This window comes from Phyllobates terribilis, unplaced genomic scaffold (assembly GCF_046119375.1).
Source record: "Phyllobates terribilis strain yellow unplaced genomic scaffold, ASM4611937v1 Scaffold_9__5_contigs__length_417890890, whole genome shotgun sequence".
NCBI classification, from domain to species: Eukaryota; Metazoa; Chordata; class Amphibia; order Anura; family Dendrobatidae; genus Phyllobates; species Phyllobates terribilis.
The window spans coordinates 330,154,561-330,172,788 of NW_027362769.1; the positions used below are offsets into that span (position 1 = coordinate 330,154,561).

The 18,228-nt window shown below is 42.2% G+C and overlaps 1 protein-coding gene across 2 annotated transcripts in view; it reads left to right on the forward strand.

Moving 5' to 3' along the window:
- DNAH3 (dynein axonemal heavy chain 3) overlaps window positions 1-18,228 on the forward strand; it is a 487,274-nt gene that overhangs the window by 218,346 nt on the left and 250,700 nt on the right. For both annotated transcript variants that reach the window (XM_073647962.1, XM_073647963.1), the window contains exons 25-27: window positions 4,679-4,771; window positions 13,896-14,006; window positions 14,235-14,349. In XM_073647962.1, the coding sequence (XP_073504063.1) occupies window positions 4,679-4,771; window positions 13,896-14,006; window positions 14,235-14,349 (319 nt within the window). The remainder of the gene's footprint in view (window positions 1-4,678; window positions 4,772-13,895; window positions 14,007-14,234; window positions 14,350-18,228) is intronic.

Genomic DNA, 18,228 nt, shown 5'->3' on the forward strand with positions numbered 1-18,228 from the left:
GGAAAAGGGAAGGAAAAAAAACAAAAATGCAAAAACGGAAAGTGGCCATGTCGTGAAGGGGTTTAATACTGCGGTCATTCTTTGAGGGCAGGGAGAAGCCATGGAAACTAGCCTCTGGAACTAGTCACCCAAGTGACAAACTTGTGATCTTAAAGGGGTTGTCTGTTTTCAGAAAACTTTTTTTTTTCAATAGGCTGCAGTAGCTATAAAAAAAACAAAACTGAATATTACTTACCCTCCTGGGTCCAGCATCAGCTATCTGCCTCTTGCCAGTCTGCAGCACTGACGTTATGCCAGTCATTAAGCTCAGTCTAGATTGGAAGGATATAGAAAAAATAATTCCATGTATATATCCTTGTAATTGTTTGCCCGACTCCACTTTTTTGTACATTGCAGTGCACTGATGAAGGTCATGTCGACCGAAACGTTGGCTGTGGACTTCTATTAAAATCACATTTCGCATATTCTTCAGAGTGCCGAGGTTTTTCTATATATATCCATACGGTTTTGGACCCTACTCGTGTACCTGGTCCAGTAGTGCAGTGGTATCTATTCATCTAGATTGGAAGAGCCGCTGAGCTCATTGATTGACTGCAGCACTGTTGACATGATGCAAACCGGGCAATGTATGAGCCAGGGAAGGATCCGGGAAGAGTAAGTAATAGAGAGTGTTAGAAGGGAGGCCACAGACGCTGGAGGTTGCAGTAGTCCAGGCGGGAGATGATGAGGGCGTGCACTAGTGGTTTTTTATATCTAACACAGTTTATGAAAGAAAGTTTTCTAAAAGGAGACAACCTCTTTAAAAATAGCCTTTAAAATGAAACCAACAGCAATAAATCATATGCACGACAGCCTGCAATCTATAACACCTGAAGAATTACGTTTGTGTGTCATGCCAGATTTTAGCATATACAGCATGCAGGACAATTTTTATAAATTTTTTTTATTATTATGTTTTTTTACCTTTTGCAAGACTTTAATAGTTGTTTCTATTTAAAGAAGCCCTCCTCCTCCTCCTCCCATCAAAATTTTTATCCTCTTAATATATTGCAGTCATCATATTAGCTCTGCCCTCCGCTGCTCAAGCAGTTTTCCCTATTCCAGCTGACTGATGAAGGTCAAGTTGTAGACCGAAACGTCTCTTTATTGTCTGGAAAATACTACAAATAAAATTTCATCTTTATTGATCACAAATCGAGTGCCAACTTTTTCATATATCTGCATATGGGATTGGATCCTACTTGTGCACCACTTATCAGAAGTGCCGCGTCTACTTTGTAATCATATTATATAGCACTGTGCACTTACAATTGCTAATTTTGCCTTTCTACCCAGTTAATTCTCATCTTTTCCATTAGGTCTAAGACATCATGTGATTAAAAACTGACTGGCTGAATCCTTCTGAAACCTCATTGTAGAAACAGGAGGTCAATTTTTCCTGTATGAGTCATGAGTCACTGCAAAAGTCTATGACAGGGGGAGGAGAGAGCAGCTGTGTCAGGAGTTGAAGAGGGGAATAATAAATGCAGGGACAAGAGACTTCCAGTTTCTACATAGAGCAGAGAAAAGAGAAGAATTAGCTGGGTAGAAAGGAAAAATGAGCAATTGTAAGTACCCAGTGCAATATAATATGATGATGGCAATATATTAAGAGGATAAACACTTTGATGGGAGGAGTGCTTTTTTAAAATGTAGAGGTTCAGCACATGGCTGTACTCTAGCCTTGTCTAGAAGCACAGAGGTTTATATTTCTTACGGAAAATGTGCATTTACATAGTAACTACAGTTTTATTTTTCCTTCTCACACATCAACAGTACAAACAAAGATAACTTTGTAATACATCTTATCAGACACAAATGCCTTTTCCCACTTATCAGTTGTGTTCACCCTTAAAAATTGCTCAAATCTGTCTTCGAGACAGGAGAAATAGAGGAAGAGCTCAAAGCTGTCTGTAAGACAAGATGCTTCAGAATTAAAGGGATTGTGCGGTACTTTTATATTGATGGTCTATCCTTAGGATAGGTCGTCAATACTGGATCGGCGTTACACCCAGCACCCAAGTCGATCAGCTGTTCTCGGTGCCAGGAATGAATAGGGGTGGACCTATAGTACTACACAGGCTATTAATAAAAGTACTGGGCAACCCCTTTAAGAAGTATTTACTAAAATAGACAAACCTGCAGAGTGTAAAGGTCCTCTCTAAGGCCTCATTCAGATGTGCTATTTTTGCTTACAAGGAAAAACTGACTGTTTTTCAGCAGAGTGTTAGACACAGTTTTCATTCATTTTTAGTTCATGCGTCCAATTTTACCATCAGTGTAGCATCTGATTTTCTCATATGAAAAAAAAAAGTTTTTAGAGTTCCTCCTACAAATTAAACAGGAAAAAATGGACAGTGCTATCCGTTTTTGTAGTTTTTTCCGCAGACTTATCTGCTACAATGGGCAAGTTGGATCCATAAAGCAGATCAAATACGGATGTCTCCTTTTTTGCCGGCCGATCGGTTTGTAGAACAAATGGATATGTGAACATACTCATAGACTATAATAGGTACTTGTCCTGTTCATGAAAAATATGTACGTGAAACACGGATTTGTGAATGAGGCCTTCAGATATTATTATTATAGCGTCATTTCTTACTTGGCGCTTTACATGTGTAAGGGGTATACATAATAAAAAACAAGTACAATAATCATGAACAATAGAAGTCACCGACTGGTACAGAAGGAGCGAGGACCCTGCCCGCGAGGGCTTACAGTCTACAAGGGGTGGGTGAGGATACAGTAGGTGAGGGTACAGCTGGTCGTGCAGCAGTATGGTGGAGCGAGGGTTACTGCAGGTTGTAGGCTTGTTGGAAGAGGTGGGTCTTCAGCTTCCTTTTGAAGGTTTCCCGGTAGGCGACAGTCTGATATGTTGGGGTAGAGAGTTCCAGAGTAGGGGGGAAGCACGGGAGAAATCTTGTATGCGATTGTGGGAAGAGGGGAGTAGAGAAGGAGATCTTGTGAGGATCGGAGGTTGCGTGCAGGTAATTACCGGGAGACTAGGTCACAGATGTATGGGGGAGACAGGTTGTGAATGGCTCTGTATGCCAGGGTTAGGGTTTTGAACTGGAGTCTCTGGGCAACGGGGAGCCAGTACAGGTATTGACAGAGGGGAGAGGCCGGGGAATAGGTGAATTACTCGGGCAGCAGAGTTTAGGATAGATTGGAGGGGAGCGAGAGTGTTAGAAGGGAGACCACAGAGCAGGAGGTTGCAGTAGTCGAGGTGGGAGATGATGAGGGCGTGCACTAGTGTTTTTGCAGATTCTTGGTTAAGGAATGAGCGGATCCGGGAAATATTTTTGAGTTGGAGTCGGCAGGAAGTGGAAAGGGCTTGGATATGTGGTTTGAAGGAAAGATCAGAGTCAAGGGTTACCCCGAGGCATACTCTATAATACTTGTATTCTTCATAAAATAACAATTCTGAAGCACCTTTTCTTAAAACATTATGTTATACTGTTCTTCTTTTATGCCTCCTAGAATAAATTGACATCTGGGTTCCCCTTTAAAAGGGTATGTTCCTACAGAGTCACTACTGTCAGCACACTTTGTGTGGGGACACACCCACAACTGGTAACACCCAGTTGTCAATCATTTCAAAGAGGAATAACAGAGAAACGGCACAATGCAGAGTCTTAAGAAAAGAAGTTGCATTATTGTTATTTTTTGGTGAATAAATTTATTCGTTGGATAGGGAATAACTTCCCAATCACTGGGGGTCCAACCACTGGGGTCCCATCCGATCCTAAGAACCTGCATGGAGTGGAGGTCTATCATGTGCACTGCTGCTTCATTGATTCTAATGGGAGTGCCGAAAACCAGCCGAGTGCAGCACTCGGCAATCTCCGGCGGTCCTATTATGAATGAATGGTGTGGCACTGCGCATGATCGTCCTCGACTCCATTTTGAAGAGCCAGGGTGGGGGCAGCAATCGGAAGTTACCCCCTATGCCCTAACCATCATCCAATCTACTGTGTATGCAATTGTACAATTCATTTTCCAGTGTCTATATCAACAATAAATTGGGCTGAATTACGAGCAGGAGAAAAGTATCTTTAGACCTATGCTTCCATGGCAGCTCTAAAATATTACTATTTTCACACTGGAAATGTTATATAATTTACACATCCAAGCTCCAACACCACATATATTTGACACGTGTATTTTTCAGAATTCACTAATAAACATCACATATTTGTTGCGTTCTATTAAATATGACCAATAATTGGATATTACCTTGAGTAGAAAATAGGTATTCTTTATTATTGCTTTTTTTTTCTTTTTTATGTGTCTTATCTAAGTACATACCGGTCAGAAGAGACGGTAGACAGCTGTCTTCACCTTCCCATCCTGTAAGTCATCAGTTACGGACCTGTAGTAATGAGCCCAGGCCGGGAAACGTCATTCATGAAGACAGATGTATCTGGTTGCCCCCGGTCAATCCTCACTAAATTAATTATTCAGATTAGGTTATTTCTTACCAAACGCTTTCCTGGAGGTATTGTTTTTCTACTTAGAACACAGAAGATCAGATGGTTTGAGCGTAGAGAAACGACATGAGTAATATATCTCTGTGCTAATCAAGGTGTACGCGCCTCATGGTATATCACTGTAATGGGCTTGTGTGTCTGCCTTCCAGGGTATGGTGGAAAAATGGCTTTTGCAAGTGGAAGAAAATATGTTGGCCAGCATGAGACAAGTCATTTATGATGGGATTGAGGGATACATTGAGGTAAGGCTATTACTGTATGCATTTTTTTATTATAGCATTTACATTAAAGTAAATTAGGGATAAGTGGACCCGTGGAAGTTCAGGTTCTGGTACCCGACCCAAACTTTAGTCCAAAGCTCTCATCAGGCACCAGAACTGTATCCAAACTTGAACCTGAATCCCAGTGAAAACAATGGAGACCCAAACTTTGGATCTAGGAAAAAATTCTCTCCCTCTCTTCTCCCTCTCTCTCACTTCTCTCATTTTTCTCTCTCTCCTTCTCACTCCCTCTCTCTTCTCGCTATCTCTTCTCGCTCTCCCTCTCGCTCCCTTTCTCTTCTCACTCTCCCTGTCTCTTCTCATTCCCTCTCTCTTCTCTCTCCCTCTCTCTCCCTCTCTCTCTTCTCTCTCTTCTCACTTCCCTGTCTTGCTCCCTCTCTCTTCTTGCTCCCTCTCTCTCTCTTCTCTCTCCCCCTCGCTCTCTCTTCTCTCTCCTCTCTCTCTCCCTCCTTGCCTCTCTCTCTTCTCTCTCTCCTCTCTCTTTCTCTTTTCAGATTTGCTCTTCCTTCAGATTCACTCATTTCTACCCACAATAGCTCTATTGAACCTGATGAGAATAGTGTACTCACTTAGATCATGCATACCAAAATGGATGTATAACATATAAAAGTTTTGGAAGACCCAAAAGGCACATTAAACCAGTGTGAGGCAGTGACTGGGATCGTATACGAGGGATGCTATATATCCCCCAGAATGTGTACAGAGACCTATTAAATCCATTGGAGTGCATTGCAGTCACAGACACACCTGCGGCTGCAATGCAGGAATGAAGGTGAGCATTGACCTGGCTAAGGCAGATTAGTAAAACCCGGCAGGGCCTTCATTTCTTGGAGGAGGCTACAGGAAGGCAGTGGGGCGGCCTCCTCCCTCCAGCCCGGGTTTTGAAGTGGCTCTTGCCACAGGTCCTTTAAAAACCCTGCATTAAGGGTTAGTGTTGTTCAGTGTTGGGACCTGCTAGTAGCATAGCAGGAAAGCTTGGCAGATCTGTGAGTAGCTGAACCCACACCTGGGAAGGCTCTGCACCTGTCAGGCTCAGAGCGGCCCAGCGCGGCCGTTGCCCCCGGCAACCATTGTTATGGACTTGTGTTAACCCGGCTGCGAACCGGAGGACTTTCTGTTAACCCGTGAGTTGCTGAAATAAAAGCTGTTTATGTTGGACTTGCTTGGGTCACTGTCTCAGTTACTGCACGTTGTGAACACCGCCACCTTACACCAGCTATACAGTGATATAGTGGACTCCGTCCCTATACAAATCTTACTAGCAATGTAAGATTTAGTAGTACAGTGCCAGAAAAAATTAAATTTAATTCAAATGAAAATGATGGGACTTTGGTGCACCCTTGACGTGGCCAATATCTCAGGGCACCTTTACACCCCCTTAATTTGCATTTTGGGGTCTTCTCCCGATTCTGATTGACAGCACTCAATTGCCAAGAGTGAACAATGCTTAAACTCAGCTTGCTTGTCACTGACTCTACCTGAGCCCAGCTGCACACATACTGTAGTGTAGTTCTCTTCTCCAGCTCCTCTCTGTGGCCACCACTCACTACATTGATATACTCTAAAGCGTAGTGAGTGGCAGCCGTACAGAGGAGCCAGGGAGCAGAACATACCCGCCTGCAGTGTTTTCGTGCACACACTGACATGTGATATATGCGCATGCGCAAGCTTGTGTGCTGAGTTCAGGCAGCGCTAACTTTGAGCACTCGAATGTTGTCAATCAGTCAATCAGAATCAGGGGAAGACCCCGAAATACAAATTTAAGGGGCATAACAAAGCTTTTGGCCACACCAATGGTGCACCGAAATCTCCAAATTTGCATTTGAATTAATAGTAATTTTCTCAGGCCCTATACCACTAAAATGTACTGTGCTAGTATGATTTTTATAAGACTGCTTTCACATTGCGTCCAGTATATGCTCAGTGGCTCTGTTGGGCCATACGTTTGAACCGCCCTCCTCGCAAGACTGCGTCTGAGTGTCCGCCTCCAGTAGGTGTACAGTCATGGCCAAAAGTTTTGAGAATGACACCAAAATTATATTTTCACATGATCTGCTGGCCTCTGGTTTTTATTAGTGTTTGTCTGATGTTTATATCACATACAGAAATATAATTGCAATCATATTATGAGGACCAATAGGTTATATTGACAGTTAGAATGAGTTAATGCAGCAAGTCAATATTTGCAGTGTTGCCCCTTCTTCTTCAAGACCTCTGTAATTCTCCCTGGCATGCTCTCAATCAACTTTTGGACCAAATCCTGACTGATAGCAGTCCATTCTTGCATAATCAATGCTTGCATTTTGCCAGAATTTGTTGGCTTTTGTTTGTCCACCCGTCTCTTGATGATTGACCACAAGTTCTCAATGGGATTAAGAGCTGGGGAGTTTCCAGGCCATGGACCCAAAATCTCTATGTTTTGTTCCATGAGCCATTTTGTTATCACCTTTGCTTTATGGCAAGGTGCTCCATCATGCTGGAAAAGGCATTGTTGGGCGCCAAACTGCTCTTGGACGGTTGGGAGAAGTTGCTCTTGGAGGACATTCTGGTACCATTCTTTATTCATGGCTGTGTTTTTAGGCAAGACTGTGAGTGAGCCGATTCCCTTGGCTGAGAAGCAACCCCACACATGAATGGTTTCAGAATGCTTTACAGTTGGCATGAGACAAGACTGGTGGTAGCGCTCACCTCTTCTTCTCCGAATAAGCTGTTTTCCAGATGTCCCAAACAATCGAAAAGGGGATTCATCAGAGAAAATGACTTTGCCCCAGTCCTCAGCAGTCCACTCCCTGTACCTTTTGCAGAATATCAGTCGGTCCCTGATGTTTTTTCTGGAGAGAAGTGGCTTCTTTGCTGCCCTCCTTGAAACCAGCCCTTGCTCAAAGAGTCTCCGCCTCACAGTGCGTGCAGAAGCACTCACACCAGCCTGCTGCCATTCCTGAGCAAGCTCGGCACTGCTGGTAGTCCGATCCCGCAGCTGAAACAGTTTTAAGATACGGTCCTGGCGCTTGCTGGTCTTTCTTGGGCGCCCTGGAGCCTTTTTGACAACAATGGAAGCTCTCTCCTTGAAGTTGTTGATGATGTGATAGATTGTTGACTGAGGTGCAATCTTTGTAGCTGCGATACTCTTCCCTGTTAGGCCATTTTTGTGCAGTGCAATGATGGCTGCACGTGTTTCTTTAGAGATAACCATGGTTAACTGAAGAGAAACAATGATACCAAGAACCAGCCTCCTTTTAAAGTGTCCAGTGATGTCATTCTTACTTAATCATGACTGATTGATCGCCAGCCCTGTCCTCATCAACACCCACACCTGTGTTAATGGATCAATCACTAAAACGATGTTAGCTACTCCTTTTAAGGCAGGACTGCAATGATGTTGAAATGTGTTTTGGGGGTTAAAGTTCATTTTCTGGGCAAATATTGACTTTGCAAGTACAGTAATTGCTGTTAAGCTGATCACTCTTTGACATTCAGGAGTATATGCAAATTGCCATTACAAAAAATGAAGCAGTAAACTTTGGAAAAATTACTATTTGTCTCATTCTCAATACTTTTGGCCATGACTGTACACGGTTGAAAATCATGCACGACAGAGAGCACGTTCGCTCTGCCGGCAACATTATAACCTATTGCCCCGTCGGCACATACGTCCAAATCCCTTTTTGCGGGGGGGTTCGGATGTATGCCACCGAGCATATACTAAACGCAATGTAAAAGCACCCTAAGGCTCAGTTCTCAATATAACTGTTCACCTAGTTAAATATGCATTTTGGAGGTGGCATACTCCCTTGAAATTCTTCCGGCACTCCCACCGATCCAAAGAACGAGGCTATAAAAATCCTCATCAGATTGGAGCAAACAGTAAAAGTAGCGGTGATACGCATGCACAGACTCCATTCCATTCCAACAAGCATTTGAGAGCCCAATTTTCTGGATTGGTGAGGGTCCCAGTTGTCAAATCCCCACCAATCTTTGGATGCAAGTTACAGTGGTGTGAAAAAGTGTTTGTCCCCTTCCTTATTCCTTATTCTTTCGCATGTTTGTCACATTTAAATGTTTCAGATCACAAAACAAATTTAAATATTAGGCAAGGATACACAGAATGCAGTTTTTAAACGAAGGTCTTTATTGTTAAGGGAAAAAGAAATCCAAACCTACAGAGCCCTGTGTGAAAAAGTGATTGCCCCTTAACCCTAATAACTGGTTGGGGCACACTCAGCAGCAACAACTGCAATCAAGCTTTTGCAATAACTGGCAATGAGTCTTTTACAATGCTCTGGGGGAATTTTGGCCCACTCATCTTTGCAAAATTGTTGCAATTCAGCCACATTGGAGGGTTTCCGAGCATGAATTACCTTTTTAAGGTCATGCCACAGCATCTCAATCAGATTAAGGTCAAGACTTTGACTAGGCCACGCCAAAGTCTTAATTTTGTTTTACTTATGCCATTCAGAGGTGGACTTGCTAGTGTATTTTGGATCATTGTCCTGCTGCATATCCAAAGTGCGCTTCAGGTTGAGATCACGGACATTCTCCTTTAGGATTTTTTGGTAGACAGCAGAATTTTCGGTTCCATTTACCACAGCAAGTCTTCCAGGTCCTGAAGCAGAAAAACAGCACCAGACCATCACACTACCACCACCATATTTTACTGTTGGTATGATGTTCCTTTTCTGAAATGCGGTGTTACTTCTACAACAGATGTAATGAGACATACACCATCAAAAAAGTTCAACTTTTGTCTTGTCAGTCCACAGAGTATTCTTCCTTGTGCTTTCTTTGTCAAATATTTAAATTTGTATTGTGATCTGAAACATTTAAGTGTGACAAACATGCAAAAGAGTAAGAAATCAGGAAGGGGGCAAGCACTTTTTCACACCACTGTAGGTGATAGCTTACAGTATTGGGAAGACCATTAAACTGCAGCCAGAGGAGTGTGGTTCAAGGGGGAAAAATTGGCACATAGCGATTTTTCATATCTACACATTTTAAAAGGATATTCTATGTGATCGGTATATTACCACTTCTTATGTGACTGGGTAAAGATAGGAGCTCATTGGGTGCTGGTCACCTGAGCTCACACATAGAGGGAGTATATAAGGTGGGAACCATCTTAGATCAGGGTCAGACAGGCAGACAGTTACCAGTCAGTCTTTTGTAGAGGGTCAAGCAGTCCTGAAAGAAGAGAGAGAGGAGAAGAAAAGGACCCAGAGGGGAAGAAGAGGGAACCCCAAGAGCCCAAATACAACCAGAAGGGTGAAGGGTTGGCACAAGGGTACCGGATCCCAAGCTGGTGGAGGGCACTAATCCTCAGCCAGAGACCGGAGGTTGTGGGCAGGATCTGCCACGACCCCCCACTAAATCCACTGCGAAGGCACACCAAGTATAGGGTCAGGGAACCCAGAGACAAGGGTTTTACCAACAAGAGGCCCGAGGGAGCCGGACATAAGTGGATCCCTGGTGGGGAAGGCCAGAGAAAAGGAACGTCAGAAAGGGAGCTCAGGATCACGCTCCAGAATTACCTGGGGGTTGGCCGAGTCCAGGACCTGGTGGACGCAGCACGGCTCGGGCGGTCACTCAAGGCCGGAGTGACCAGCACAACAGCAGTAAGTAAAAACCCTGAACTGCACAGCCCGACTCTGAGTCTTATTACCATCCTCACTGCACCACCACAACCACCACCCTCTACAACTGACCCCCTGAGGCTATACCCCTCCCGTTGGGGGTTATACTACCAGAAGCTGCACCCACACCACCAGCCTCAGCGGACCCTGCTGCAGCAGCGGCCGTATTGACCGCAAATCAACGGGTGGCGTAGTCGACACTAAAGAACATCCAGCAACATCTGTAGGACTGCCACACACTGAGCTTGACACCCTGGGCACGGACCGGGTCACCGCCACTCGGAGACTACAACCCCCATCTGATCCGGCTCCGGGTATCCCCCAAACAACACTGGCCCAGGGGGCGCGTCACTGACATATCACTGAACATTGCTGATTTGTTTTGTATGATACTGATGCCACAGAAGAAACATATGCAGCAGCAATTTTGTACATTTTTGAAGTAGGATACGCGTAAAATTAGAACCAGCGCGGGGCTGACCCCATGATTGAAACTGGAACGCTGCGGGGGGGAACAAAGTTAATTTTCACCCCACAGTGTTCATCTAAGTGCGTGCGCAGGCCAGCATTATAACGCTATTAACCTGCAGATTAAAGATCCTATCCCAATATGTAGTAGGTGTAATAATAATAATATTAGCAAATACCTCCAATTAGAAATGTAGTATAGTTCTTCTGATTCGCTATGTCTCTTTCCTCATGTGCAGGGCATTGCAGGACCTTAGGTATCCATGGCTACTACCACTGATATAGTGACAGTTAGTTAGTTAGTTGCTAGTGGTCGTAACCATGGATACTTTAGGACTGATGACCTATCCTTAGGATAGGATGACTTATCCTTAGGATAGGTCATCAATGTCTGATCGGTCGGTGTCTGACACCCGGCACCCTCGCCGATCAGCTATTACCAGTGGCAGCGGCTGCCGGCTGGAAGTACTCACTTGCGGAGCTGCTGCGTCTTCTGATAGTGGCCACTGCAGGGTACTACACATCCGCCTCCTATTGATTTGAATAGGAGCCGGATGTTAAGTACCCTGCGGCAGCCACTACCATAAGATGGAGCAGCTCCGCAAGTGAGCACTTCCGGCCGGTGGCCGCCACCACCGACCCGGGTAACAACTGATCGGCGGTGGTGCTGGATGTCGGACCCTGACCAATCAGACATTGATTACCTATCCTAAGGATAGGTCATCAATGCTAAAGTAGTGGACAACCTTTTTAACTTAATATATTAGTGGCATAGACACACACAGACCCTTTTTGCTACTTTTTCGTAAATGTTTATCTCACCCCAGAGCTGGATTCGCAGCTACATGGCACAGTTCTATTGTATAATGTCCTGCTGCTTCTGAGTGTGTGTGGTACATAGAGACAGGTGAACAGAAAACCCTCATGTCTCAGATGCTGTGTTTGCGAGACATAATAAGAGCTAATATCCACCCACTAGCTCAGTGGCAACTGCACATTAGATATATAGCCTGCAGAAGGGGAAACTGGTAAAAATGCAGAATAAAAGTCATATGATAGCCAGAAATAATGTTATTCCCGATGTACACACAAAATCTTATACTGAACAGTCACATAAAATGACAATTGCTTAAAAATTATGTCATATAATATGTCTAATATATGTATGTATGGCATAATGTAGAAACTTAAGTTTTCTGCACCAGAGAACACCTTATTAAATAAAAAAAAATCTAACTTGGCTTAATTAAAACTCTCACAAAGCTCATTAGCAACTTCATATTACAGCAATGAATATCTTCAACCCAAGTCATTACAATGATAATGAGAAATGAGCAAATTACTTTGGTTGTTCATTTCCTTCAGGTAGTTGGTTTCACTGGTTTTACTGAGTTCTTTACATTGTATACAGGAGATGAGAACCTCAGGAACATTATTGATGTCTGTTCACTTAGCTGTGCTGTGCTCTTTCTGTGTAACTCTGGATTTGGGCTCATAACCAGTTTCCGATTTCAGCTTTCAAAGGTGGAAAAAAATATATGCTAGGACTGAAATCATGACAATAATTAACTTTAAAGAATACATTTTATTAAGTACAAAGCGTAAAAAAGACATATGCAAAAAGTCCCAACAATACAGACAAAAGGACCAATTGGTGGGTGACCACTGTGGAAGCACCAATAATAAAAAGGCACCAATAATTGATTAAATGTAAACATATCAGCAATACGAGATATGATGGGTATGTACGGGATAATATTATATAGTGTTCAAATGTCTATACTAATAGAGAAGGGGTTGGAATACTATCTTGTGTATATCTCACATATACTATAAGGTCAAGCAAGATAAATAGAACAGAGTATTAGTATACCATAATAAGAAGCTGACCCACCAAAGACCCAATGCGCGTTTCACAAATGCTTCGTCAGGGGTCTGACTGCTGACGAAGCACTTGGGAAACGCGCGTCGGGTGTTTGGTGGTTGATTTTCCTATTATGGTATACTAATCTGATCGCTGACTAAGCATTTGTGAAAACTGCGTTGGGTGTATGGTGGGTGAGTTTCCTATTTTGGTATACTAATCTGACTCCTGACTAAGCATTTGTGAAACATGCGTCGCGTGTATGGTGGGTGAGTTTCCTATTATGGTATACTAATCTGACTCCTGACTAAGCATTTGTGAAACGTGCGTTGAGTGTATTGTGGGTGAGCTTCCTATTTTGGTATACTAATCTGACTCCTGACTAAGCATTTGTGAAACATGCGTCGGGTGTATGGTAGGTGAGTTTCCTATTATGGTATACTAATCTGACTCCTGACGAAGCATTTGTGAAACGTGCGTCGGGTGTTTTGTGGATGAGCTTCTTATACTGTTATACTAACACTCTGCTCTATTTACTTGCTTGACCTTATATGTGAGATATACACTACCTGGTATTCTAATCTCTACTATTGTATGGGTAAGGACATTTGAACACTATACAGTATTAACCCGTACATACCCATCATATCTCCTATATCTTATATGTTTACATTTAATCAATGATAGATGATTTTTAATTATTGGGGCTCCCACAGTGGTCACCCTCCGATTTGTCCTTTTGTCTGTATTGTTGGGACTTTTTTCATATGTCCTTTTAACATTTTGTACTTAATAAAGTTTACCCTTTTAAATGAATTATTGTCATGATTTCAATCCTGGCATATATTTTGTTTCGGTCATTCCTATATATTTAATGCCTTTTGGGACATTTAACCCCTTCCCGGATTACAATCTTCTGTAGCTCAGATTTCAGCAGAATCATCAGATTTCAGATATTGTGGGAGATTATCCTTTTTTACTTAGGACTTTTCCCTCTGTATTGGAATTTAGATTTTATAATACTTTACGGATGTATGTGTATAGGTAGTGTATAATATCAGCAGATATTACAATTCTGTACTTCCAAAGTCTATGTGAAATAATAGGAGCATTTCTGTCCTCATAGGTTCCTAGAAAGCAATGGGTTCTTCAGTGGCCTGGACAAGTCGTTATATGCGTTTCCTCAATTTATTGGACTAAAGAAGTATCAGAAGCTATTACCGAGGGCACTTTATCAGTGAGTAAGACCCTCAGTAACATTACTATGCTATTTTTACCTATCATTTAGTCTGTCATGAATTGTGTATAAGGAACCTTCCTTTCACTGTATACTTCCCATTTGTCAATGGCTAACAGTCTCATTTCAGCTATGTGCTGTCACCAATTGGCCACTTTAAAGACACCAGTTGCGATATTCCTGGAGATAAGTTTTAAAATTGCCATTATATATGTGGATTTTTCTCAGGATTTCTTGAAGAAAAGCAATAAGCAGATCAGTGAGATAGTCGAGCTGGTCCGAGGAAAATTGTCTGGTGGAGCGCGAGCAACTTTAGGAGCCCTTACGGTTATTGATGTACACGGTAAGATCTATTTCCAGAATCACTGCCACTGCAGATTACACGATTAGCAGTTTTCTCTGATATTGAAGTAGACTTCCCAATGCCGGGCCGGCGTATGATTACTTTCTCCTCTGCATCATATAAGAAGGTGCAGAGAAAAAATCTGGGAGGATCAAAAACTTGCAGCAATGGGAATATATTTCAGTGAGAAGTTTAAGAGCTGTCAGCGTATGGAGAATAGATAGATAGATAGATAGATAGATAGATAGATAGATAGATAGATAGATAGATAGATAGATAGATAGATAGATAGATATAGATGGATAAATAGATAGATAGATATAGATGGATAGATAGATAGATATAGATGGATAAATAGATAGATAGATATAGATGGATAGATAGATAGATAGATAGATAGATAGATAGATATAGATGGATAAATAGATAGATAGATATAGATGGATAAATAGATAGATAGATATAGATGGATAGATAGATAGATAGATATAGATGGATAAATAGATAGATAGATATAGATGGATAAATAGATATAGATAGATAGATAGATAGATAGATAGATAGATAGATAGATAGATATAGATGGATAAATAGATAGATAGATATAGATGGATAAATAGATATAGATAGATAGATAGATAGATAGATGATAGATAATAGATAGATATAGATAATAGATAGATAATAGATAGATGGATAGATAGATAATAGATAGATGGATAGATAGATAGATAGATAGATAATAGATAGATGATAGATAGATACTAGATAGATAGATGGATAATAGATAGATGGATAGATAGATAGATAGATAATAGATAGATGATAGATAGATAGATGATAGATAGAGTTGAAACCAGAAGTTTACATACACTATATAAAAAGACACATATTCATGTTTTTCTTAATATCTGACATGAAATCAGAATAAACCTTTCCTGTTTTAGGTCAATTAGGATTATACCATCATTTTTAATATTTGCCAATTGCCAGAATAATGAGAGAGAGAGAATATTTTAAGGCATTTTTATTACTTTCTGCAAAGTCAAAAGTTTCCATACATTTCATTAGTATTTGGTACCATTGCCCTTAAACTGAAAGACTTGGGTGAAACGTTTGGGATATCCTTCCACAAGCTTCTCACAATAGTTGGTCGGAATTTGGGCCCATTCCTCCTGACAAAACTGGTGTAACTGATCCAGGGTTGTAGGTCGCCTTGCTCGCAGCCTTTTCAGCTTTGCCCAGGGCCGGCGTCAGCACCCGGCGTACCCGGGCAAGTGCCGGGGCCCTGGACCATCAGAGGGGCCCACTCGCTGTTGGCTCCCTTGCTGTTTCCCTGGCATCTGTGCAACCAGGACCGCCGGCACTGCTTTATTGCCGGCACTTCACCAGACGTGGCCATGCGCAGTGCACTGTGCGGCTGTGTCTGGTACTAATGACATGGCAGGGGCGACACTGCGCCTTTAATTTTGCTTGTGTGTCACCCCTGTCGCGTCATTGGTAGCAGACACAGCCTCACAGTGCACCGCCATGTCTGAAGTGCCGGCAATCATTGGTCCAGGGCCCCATGTCTGTGACACGCTGGCGGCCCTGCTTAGTTGAGAGGGAGCAGCCTGGGCCCCAACAGCGAGTGGGCCCCTCTGATGGTCCAGGGCCCCATGTCTGTGACACGCCGGCGGCCCTGCACAGCCACATGGCAGAGGAGCTCGACTGGAGACAGGACCAGGGGTGAGGCTTGTTGCCAGTTTTCCCAATCCCCATATTAAAAATATTTCTAATGTGTGTGTGTGTATGATGTAAATGTCTGTGTATGTCAGTATTTATGACTGCGTATACTATATATTTATGTCCGTTTTATATGTGTTTTTAAGAATTTGTTTTCAAATATGTATGTATATCTGTATGTGTACGTATTTGTGTATGTGTGTGTCTACGTATTGTAGATGCGCATATCTGTGTACCATGTGTATGCATGTGTGTTTGTGTGTGCATATCTGCGTACCGTGTGCATGTGCATGTCTGCGTACTGTGTGCATGTCTGTGTACTGTGTGTGTGCGTGCATGTCTGTGTACTGTGTGCATGTCTGCATACTGTGTGTGTGTGTGTGTGTGTGCATGTCTGCCTACTGTGTGTGTGCATGTCTGCATATATGAAGGAAGAGGGGGCAGACTGGACCCTGTGTTGTATACCTATATTTCACTGCCGTATCTGTGCATCATGAATCGTGTATGTGTTAAAGGGGCCCACTGAGACTCTTTCGCCAGGGGCCCATGAAAACCTGGAGCCGGCCCTGGCTTTGCCCATAAATTTTCAATAGGATTGAGATCAGGGCTTTGTGAAGGCCACTCCAAAACATTGACTTTGTTATCCTTAAGCCACTTTGTTACCATTTTGTCAGTATGCTTCGGATCATTGTCCATTTGGAAGACCCATTTCCGCCCAAACTTTAACTTCCTGGCTGATGTCGAGATGTTGCTTCAGTACTGCCACATAATCTTCTTTTCTCATGATGCCATCTATTTTGTGAAGTGCACCAGTCTCTCCTGCTGCAAAACAACCCCACAACATGATGCTGCCACCCCCATGTTTCACAGTTGGGATGGTGTTCTTAGGCTTCCAAGCTTCTCCCTTTTTCCTCCAAACGTAACGATGGTCATTATGCCCAAAAAGTTCCATTTTAGTTTAATCAGATCACAGGACATGTCTCCAAAAATTAAGGTCTTTGTTCCTGTGTGAATTTGCAAACATTAATCTGGCTTTTTATGTTTCTTTTGGAGTAATGGCTTCTTCTCAACATAGTGGCCTTTCAGTCCATGTTGATACAGTACTCATTTCACTGTGGTTATTGACACAATCTTATCAGCTTCCGCTATCATCTTCACAAGGTCTTTTGCTTTTGTCCTTGGATTGATATGCACAGGTCGGACCAAAGCACGTTCATCTCTGGGACAGAGAACCCGTCTTATTCCTGAGCGGTATGATGGCTGGACATCCCCATCTTGTTTGTACTTGCGTATAATTTTCTGTACAGATGAACGAGGCACCTTCAGGTATCTTTAAATTGTACCCAATTGTAGTCCACAATTCTCTTCCTGATATCTTGGCTGATTTCTTTAGACTTTCCCATGATGCTACACAAAGAAGCAGTGTGTATCAGGTGTGCATTAAAATATACCCACAGGTATGTCTCTAATTAACTCAGATGTTGCCAAAAAAACTATCAGATGCTTCCAAATACATGACATCATCATATGGGCTGTCAAGAAAAGGCATAGTAATCTTAGTGTATGTAAACTTTTGACTTTGCAGTAAGTAATAAAAATGCCTTAAAACATTCTCTCTCTCTCATTATTCTGGCATTTGGCAAATATTAAAAATGATGGTAATCCTAATTGACCTAAAACGGGAAAGGTTTATTCTGATTTCATGTCAGATATTGAGAAAAACATGCAGATGTGTCTTTTTATATAGTGTATGTAAACTTCTGGTTTCACCTGTAGATATACATGGATGGATGGATAGATGGATGGATAGATATGAGATAGATTGATATAGATTGAGATAGATATGAGATAGATATTAGCTAGATATGAGATAGATGGATATAGATAGATAGACAGAGAGATAGATATGAGATAGATACATAGATGAGATAGATGTGAGACAAATGGATTAATAGAAACATAGATACATAGATAGAGATTAGTGTGAGTGAAATTAAGATAATGTGAAAGTATGAACATAATGTTGTCCTTGATATACTCCATGGGTTAAATCTGCAACAAGTGGTCACTTTACCTTCGACAAGAATAGACATACTATGGATATAAAACTTTCTGTAGACTGTGGATGAGATTTGTCCCAATCTCATCTATTTT